The sequence below is a fragment of the Myotis lucifugus genome, unplaced genomic scaffold (genome assembly GCF_000147115.1).
Source record: "Myotis lucifugus unplaced genomic scaffold, Myoluc2.0 scaffold_8, whole genome shotgun sequence".
NCBI classification, from domain to species: Eukaryota; Metazoa; Chordata; class Mammalia; order Chiroptera; family Vespertilionidae; genus Myotis; species Myotis lucifugus.
In genome coordinates, this window is record NW_005871056.1 from 12,970,816 (window position 1) to 12,978,346 (window position 7,531).

At 46.5% G+C, this 7,531-nt stretch overlaps 2 protein-coding genes and 1 non-coding gene across 6 annotated transcripts in view; all 3 read left to right on the forward strand.

Moving 5' to 3' along the window:
• Positions 1 to 883, forward strand: part of EFCAB12 (EF-hand calcium binding domain 12) — a 17,324-nt gene extending 16,441 nt beyond the window's left edge. Inside the window, 1 exon segment of the mRNA XM_023749387.1 lies at positions 369 to 883. Coding sequence (XP_023605155.1) covers positions 369 to 699 — 331 coding nt within the window. The 3' untranslated portion in view covers positions 700 to 883.
• A 1,987-nt stretch (positions 884 to 2,870) lies between these two features.
• Positions 2,871 to 7,314, forward strand: RPL32 (ribosomal protein L32). 4 transcript variants are annotated; one of them, XM_006083818.3, is made up of 4 exons: positions 2,871 to 3,007; positions 4,181 to 4,281; positions 4,867 to 5,048; positions 7,128 to 7,314. In XM_006083818.3, exons 2-4 carry the CDS (start codon positions 4,186 to 4,188, stop codon positions 7,255 to 7,257), a joined length of 408 nt encoding a protein of 135 aa, XP_006083880.1. In that variant the 5' UTR covers positions 2,871 to 3,007; positions 4,181 to 4,185; the 3' UTR covers positions 7,258 to 7,314. The 4 variants fall into 4 exon arrangements, with proteins under 4 accessions (XP_006083880.1, XP_023605407.1, XP_006083881.1 ...); XM_023749639.1 differs by having other exon boundaries at positions 2,927 to 3,007; positions 4,080 to 4,281; XM_006083819.3 differs by having other exon boundaries at positions 2,967 to 3,069.
• On the forward strand, positions 3,970 to 4,109 carry LOC111824932. The gene has a single exon (XR_002828020.1). It is a non-coding gene; the product is annotated as a small nucleolar RNA SNORA7 (small nucleolar RNA).
• Positions 7,315 to 7,531: the final 217 nt, after the last annotated feature.

The following is a 7,531-nucleotide window of genomic DNA, read 5'->3' on the forward strand; positions in this document are numbered from 1 at the left end:
TTCTTTTCTATGAAGATAAATCAGAGGCATGTTTCTTACAGATTCAATCCAGCTACACTGGCTCCAGAGGCTGTACTCTTAATACCGTATCAAAATGTTTCTAGAGAATAGATGATATACTTGTAAAGAGTTGGGATTTTTGAGGCAGCAGACTAGAGTCAAGCCTACACTCTGCTGCTTGTCAGGGAGAAATGACTTACCCTCTCTAGGCCTCTGGGTCCTTACTGGTAAGGCAGACAGGGTAATAGAAGCATGAAATGCAATGCTACACCTCCTCAATGGCCACAGTTGGTTTGCTCGCTGAGGAGCTCCAGACCTGCCCTGTCCACCACCATGACAACCTTCCTTGTGTCTTCTCATTTTTCCAGGAAGCTGAAGGAGAAGAGGCCCCGTGGTCCACAGCGTACCCACCCCAATTTCTTCTGGCCGGGTCACCTCCTGGACAAACTGCAGCTCTACCTGCCCTCTGTGACTGTGGACCGGAGCCTGATGCTATTCAGTTGTGTCCAACAGCAGCCCCCAGTTTACCCAGGCACCTACCACTCCCACCTGTGATGGCCCATTAGGAATAGGGACGACATGACCTGTGTTTATTTCGATGCCCCCAAGGTCTACTACATCGACCAGAGTGGCCCAGGTGATGTCAGACCCAGCCATCCTGGGCTGGACACCAGTGCAGCTAGCAGCCTAGAGCCATAGACACCAGGAGTGTCAAAGAGCCAAACAGAAGAAATCATTTCAGTGGGATGGCCTGGGGCTGGTGTATCCAGAGTCAAGTGGTGTCCAGGGTCTCAGAGGCAGATGTGTCCAGGGAAAGATGAGCAGTTTTGGGGTGTTTCCCTGGCCTTTTGAAATAAACCAGACTGGAGTTTCTATCATGTCACCTGTGGTCCACCTGATGTGATTTCTTGCTCAGAAGCTGTGGCTAGGAGGGTGTTTGGAAAAGTTGGGGTCCTGAGCCTGAGGTAATACAACAGGCACACTCCCTGAGATGTTGACGGATGCCTGCCTGGCACCTCCAGCCTCTGATCCTGGGATCTCAGTGTCCAGGCGGAAGCAGCAGGCAGTGTTGGGAACCCTGTGCCTTCCTCTAAGACATGCCATGTCTCTCATCCCCCCAAAAAACTGAGCCATTGGATTACTTCTTCCAAATCTCCCGAGTCTTTTGCAATTGGAAGCATGCGCTCTGGTTCATGAGCTCTTTGTCTGATTAACCCATCTGATGCTGTCAAAACCTTTTCCTTCATCATATGGGCAGCTATTTTTTAAAAAATAATTATTTTTTATTGATTTCAGAGAGGAAGGGAGAGGGAGAGAGAGATGGAAACATCAATGATGAGAGAGAATCATTGATTGGCAGCCTCCTGAACGCTCTCCACTGGGGATCAAGCCCCCAACTCAGACATGTTCCCTGACCACATGACGGAATCCAACAGGGTCCCCCTGGTTCATAGGTAGATATGGGCAGCTATTAACACAGTGCTCCCTGCTCTGCATCCCATGTGACTCCCCACAGACCACAGGATAAGCAGGATTCATGAGGTGTGATTCACAAAGGGGTTTTAGTCTCAACTCCGTTTGCCAAATATGTGGCCTGGAACAAGACATTTGACTTCACATTTCACGGTTCACTTCTTTGGGTCTCAAACGCCCCTACCCTTCACAATCAAAGTCTCATGACGGAGTTGGCAACACTCACTCTCCTCTCTTCTTACTTCTCATTCAGTTAAGAGCACATCCAGTTTAGCACCTGTCTCCATCTGGCGCCTGGAATTACTCCTATCAAAATCACTAATAACATCAGTATTGTGGGATCCAGGGACATTTTTTTCTTCTGAAATTTGACTTTTGCACTAATCTTTTTTTTTTTTTAAGTCAGTTATGATCTTTCTGAGTCATTGATATGTTTATTTTTATTTTAAATATATTTTATTGATTTTTTACAGAGAGGAAGGGAGAGAGATAGAGAGTTAGAAATATCGATTAGAGAAACATCGATCAGCTGCCTCCTGCACACCTCCTACTGGGGATGTGCCCGCAACCAAGGTACATGCCCCTGACCGGAATCGAACCTGGGACCTTTCAGTCCGCAGGCCGACGCTCTATCCACTGAGCCAAACCGGTTTCGGCTTTTTTTTTTTTTTTAATATTTGTTTTTATTGATTCCAGAGAGGAAGGGAGAGATAGAAACATCAATGATTAGAGAGAATCATTGATCGGCTGCCTCCAGCACGCCCCCTACTGGGGATCGAGCCCACAACCTGGGCATATGCCCTTGACCGGAATCTAACCTGGGACCCTTCAGTTCACGGCCAACGCTCTATCCACTGAGCAAAACCAGCTAGGACTCGCGCTAATCTTAAAACCAAAAACTAAACAAAACAAACCAAGAATAACAATAAAAAACTCGGCCATTTTAGCCTAATGGTTAGAAGTGTGGATTTTGTCAAACCCCCAAATGTCACTTTCTACATGTGTTAAGTAATATATTTACTTCGTAGAATGGTGGAAAGGATAGTAAATCCCATTGCATGACAGCTATTTTACGTAGTCTCGTTTTTTACAATAACTCACGTGAGAGCATATTATGAAGTCTTTATTTTGCTTCCTCCTGGCCAACAAGAGGCGCGCTTTGGAGCAGAAGAAACCAGGGCGAAAATAATAAAAAAAGCGGGAGGCGGAAGAGCAGCTTCAACTTCTGGCGGAAGTGGATGCCCCCACCAGGTCTTAGAAGCTCAGAAAGAATTCCAAATATCCTACGTAGTCCCAACAGCAGGTCTGAACATTTTCAGTACTATTCCTAGACATTAATGTCTATTAAAACACAGGTAACCTTCAGCTTTTTCCAGTGTTATTTCTCTGACGTTTATTTTTGAACCACCAAGAACCGGAAGTGCCCTCCTTTTCCCTGCCAGGACCCAGAGGTCACGTCCCATCAGGCCTCGCGCGGCACCTTCCCCTCTCTTCCTCGGCGCTGCCTACGGAGGTGGCAGCCATCTCCTAGCTGGTGAGTTTTAATCGTCCGTCATCTGTGTCTCCGCGTTGTCCATCAGGCCCAGTCGCTCCCTGGTGAGGAAGCTTGTCCTTCCGAGGGGTCGTCTCACTGGGTGTATTCCTTGCCGCCTGGCTGGATCGCCTACAGGAATACAACGAGGTGACCCGGCCGGTGTTGGAGGTTGGCTTGCCGGGGACGTTTGCTCGTACGGCGGCCGCTTGGGGTCATTCTGAGCTGCGGGCAGCTTGTTTGAGCCGTGGGGGCGCGCGGCGCCGATTGAAACCAAACGGAGGGGGCCCTCGCTGGGCGTGGAGCGATCCGGGGTTTGCAGCCGAGTAGTTAGGTTACTTCAGTAGATCAGCGATATCCGTCCATGTGTTAAAAACCCTATTTCTGTTGCCCGACGTCCCTTCCCCATAGTTTCTGGCCCTGGGTTTGCTGCGGCGGAACTGCCAAAAGGAAAAAAAGAGAAAGAAACCGAGTTGTCGTGTCGACTCGTTCAGTTACCAAAAATTGGGTTATCGGGTCAGGATGTCTGGGAATCTGTGTCGTTGTCTTGGAGGAAATCAGTGGGAGAGGGCTGTGCATTTACTACCTACTGGGTGCGAGCAAATTGACACCTTGAGGAAGGTAACTTTTGAGTTGATCTCTAGGTAGGGAGGCATTTCAAAGGCCCGGGGGCGTTTTATTAGTGAACCTAGAGGTTTCTCTCTTCCAAACGCCTGCCCTCAGTCTGGGCACGGCACGCGTTCAGCGTGCATTAGTATCTCCGTTTTTATAGGTGAGACAACAGAGTCCAGTTCACGTGGTTTGTCAAATGCCGGCATAACTAAAAGGAGATGGGACCGGCTGGGGGTTGGGACACGGGCGGAGGATTTGCTGCCCCTTTGCCTGCTGAGGACGTTTGGGGGCCAGTTTGTTTGGGGCCGGCCATTGGGATTCTTTCTTGGCTTTGAGTGGGCGAGGCGACGCCTAACCTCCCAGGACCGCGTCTGGCGAGTTGGCTAATATTCTGCCAGCTTCGGAGACGGGAGGGAAAACAGCCTGGCAGAGGTACCCATTCCATTCCCTGCTTGCTCCGTAGCTGGTGAGTGGAAGGCACTCTGCGACAGCGCTGAGGCCCCGGGCAAGGACAGCCTCTTGTCAGGACTGTGCTTTGTTTCAAGGTACCTGTCTCTTTTAAAGGCACCATGGCCGCCCTCAGACCCCTCGTGAAACCCAAGATTGTCAAAAAGAGGACCAAGAAGTTCATCCGGCACCAGTCAGACCGATATGTCAAAATTAAGGTATGTGGTCCTGGGGTGGAAGTGGAAGTAGGTGTTGGGGTGAAGAAAAGGGTTCCTGAATCAGCTACGATTGGGTTTCTGACATCACTTAGAAGATTACCTTTGGCAGGTGAATCAACAAGTCTGGTTGGTGGAAGAGCTCACCGTAGAAACCTAGGCATTTATTGGAACTCAGCCTCTTGAAGTGTAAATTGGAGTTTAAGTGACACACTTGGCTGTTTTGAGGTGTCCAGAGGCTTATTTCAGGTGGCCTTGATGGTATGAGGGGTAATTATCCTTATTTTATAGATGAGAAAACTTAAGTCTTGAGGGCATTGTGGGAACCCATTTTCTTCATCTTAACTGTCCACAATCGCCTCATGTTCCATTGGTGTGTAATATGCTTTTCCTTTGCTTAGGAGGAGTGTGGATGTGGGTCCACAGGAGCCCTTTATTTCTTCACTAAAATATATATAAAGAAATAGTGAAAGCCTGTAACCCAAAGACTGCTACTGTTAGTTTTCATTTGGTGCCCTTTTTTCTTCCAAAAGGAAGAGTTGGCAGTCTGCATAGACACTAACCCATCTATGTGTTGTTGTTTTTCAGCGGAACTGGCGGAAACCCAGAGGCATTGACAATAGGGTGCGTAGAAGATTCAAGGGCCAGATCTTGATGCCCAACATTGGTTATGGGAGCAACAAGAAAACAAAGCACATGCTGCCCAGTGGCTTTCGGAAGTTCCTGGTCCATAACGTCAAGGAGCTTGAAGTGCTGCTGATGTGCAATAAGTGAGTTGGATCCCCCCTCTGGGTTCAGATGCCAAAGTATGCATCTGTGAGCATTTTTGGTAGGGGCTCTAGACCTTTCAAAATGCATGTGGAGTTGTATATTCTCCCAGGAGCTTAGTGAATGCTTCTTGGGGACTTTAAAATGTTTTGGGAGGTGGGGGGTCATGACGGCTTGTCCTGAAAAGTGTAGAGACCCAAAAAGAAGGACTTGAATGAACACTACAAACAATGCTGTGTCATTTGGGCGGTCATTTCCAGAACATTGCTTATTTATGTGAGGGGTAGCCTTAGACCTAAGGAGCACTTTAACTGTGGCCACAGGTATCTTCAGAATGTTAGGCTGTCTGATGTATAGAGAGTGTGATCAGAGGTAGGGGAAAGGAAGACTACAGGCAGAGGGCACTTAAACAATGTATAGATGCGAGAGTGAATTGAGGGGTCATAACATTGCTTTCTTGTTGTTGTAAGAATGACACTTGGTGAGCTCTGTGTGAGACTGGTTTGCTTAGGCCAAAACTAGGACAGTGAGTTGAGAAAATAATCCTCATGGGAAGACACAGGTAATAAAAATGAGTGAACCCATTTTTAAAGGATAATTCTTTATTGTTGAATGTATTACATGTCCCCTTTTTCCCCATTGTCCCCCTCCAGCTCGCCCCTGCCCCCCTTCAGCACCCTATTGTCTGTGTCCATGGGTTATGCACAGACAATACAAGATCTTTGTGAAACCACATTTGGTTGAGTTTCTAGGTTGGAGATTTGACCAGGGATGGAAATACTGGAAATTGTCTTTAGAAAGGATGAGCATAGGGATTAATAATGGTGGAGGCCCAATCTAATACCTGTTGTGTAGCAAAAAATGAATGTAGTGCAAATGTTGCAGTATCAGGAACCATGATTTTTAATCCACAAGTTTCATTTCTGGGCATTTATGCTTAAATAAAATGCAGGGAAACTATAAGCTGATCATTGCAACAGTAAATGAACAATTTGTAAATATAATACATAAATTAAAAAATTGTCACGTATGGAAAATGCCCAAGCACCAGGGAAAGTATTTAAAATATGTACAGTGTGATTATTAAATACATATGGATAAGGTGAGTTTATCCATATGGTGAGTTTTTGAAAATATGGAGGGGAAAGCCCAAAAGTGTAATACAATTTAAGTCTTCTTGAAAACAAAGATTATGGAAACATTTTAAAATGTAGCTACTTTGCGATTGAGTAGACTCCTTTATATAAAACAAAAAATGCTTTGTTCTGCTTGTCTCACTGTTAACCTAATTTAAACTGTACATACTCATTGCCTTATTTAATCACTCCTTAGTCTTCTCTTTGCTGAAATTCCAGAGGTAGTATCTTTTCTTAATCCACCTTTTATGGCTTCAGATCACCTCCTTACTGAAATTTGTTCATTAGACCAATTTGTTATATGTTTAGCTGTGTGGAATGGATAAGACCAGTTTTTGGTATACACATGCTCAGGCAATGTTAGGTATTGCTACTCACTGGGTGGCTTGAGCCAATGTTAGTTTCAACTTGAATTTTATCTGCAGCAAACAAGTAAAATATTTATGGTCTGGATCAGGGAGCTCCCTTGGATTAATTACACTGTTGGAGTCTGCTCTGCTACTTGCAGTTCCAAAACTTTCAGGAGCAAGTCCAAGCTCCCTGAGACTTCCCTGAGTTGGGCAGTTTGGCCAGAAAGACTGAGGGAGAATCTCAACCTGGGGTCTGGGGCTGAGCCATCCTGGCCCTGTTCATTATTGAATATGTGATTTGGAAATTCATTTCCACCTCGTCTGTAAAATGGAAGTGATAACCTGGATTACATGGCTTCTGTGAGGATTAAATAAGCGGGTAGTGAGGGTGCTTTTTGTTGCAGCTTTGAGAGCTTTGCGAGTAGTGTGGAATTTGGGGTGTGCAGGTGTTGTCATTCAGCAATCATTTACCAGCACCCTCTCTGCCCAGTGCTGTGGCTCTGGAGGTGAAGTGACCAACGCTGTTGCCTTCCCAGTGGAACACACAATGCTCTGGGCTGGCTTGCTCCTTACCCACTTATGGATTCTCTTCCAGATCTTACTGTGCTGAGATTGCTCACAACGTCTCCTCAAAGAACCGCAAAGCCATTGTGGAAAGAGCAGCCCAGCTGGCCATCAGAGTCACCAATCCCAATGCCAGGCTGCGCAGCGAAGAAAACGAATAGACAGATTGTGTACACATTGCATTTGTGTTAATAAAATCATAAAATTCTGCCATCTGGCATTTCCGTCCTTGGTTTTACTCTCCAGTTTCTGACAGCTTGTCAGAGATTGTTCTTTTGCCTGTTAATGCTCTGAAATCTGCCATTTGGAAGGATACTCGATGCTTCACAAGGCACTGGCCTTAGGTGCCCAGACCAGCCTTGGTCAGCTCCAGTTAGGGCTGGGGAAGACTTGGCCCTCAGACCAGGGTTCTGAGACTTCATTGAAGGACCTTGC

What these genes read in the sequence shown, in the direction of transcription:
- RPL32 (XM_006083818.3), top strand. Translation starts at nt 4,186, where the DNA reads ATGGCCGCCCTCAGACCCCTCGTGAAACCCAAGATTGTCAAAAAGAGG. An exon ending in ACCGATATGTCAAAATTAAG is followed by an intron (nt 4,282 to 4,866) that starts GTATGTGGTCCT and finishes GTTGTTTTTCAG; the next exon opens with CGGAACTGGCGGAAACCCAG. An exon ending in GTGCTGCTGATGTGCAATAA is followed by an intron (nt 5,049 to 7,127) that starts GTGAGTTGGATC and finishes ATTCTCTTCCAG; the next exon opens with ATCTTACTGTGCTGAGATTG.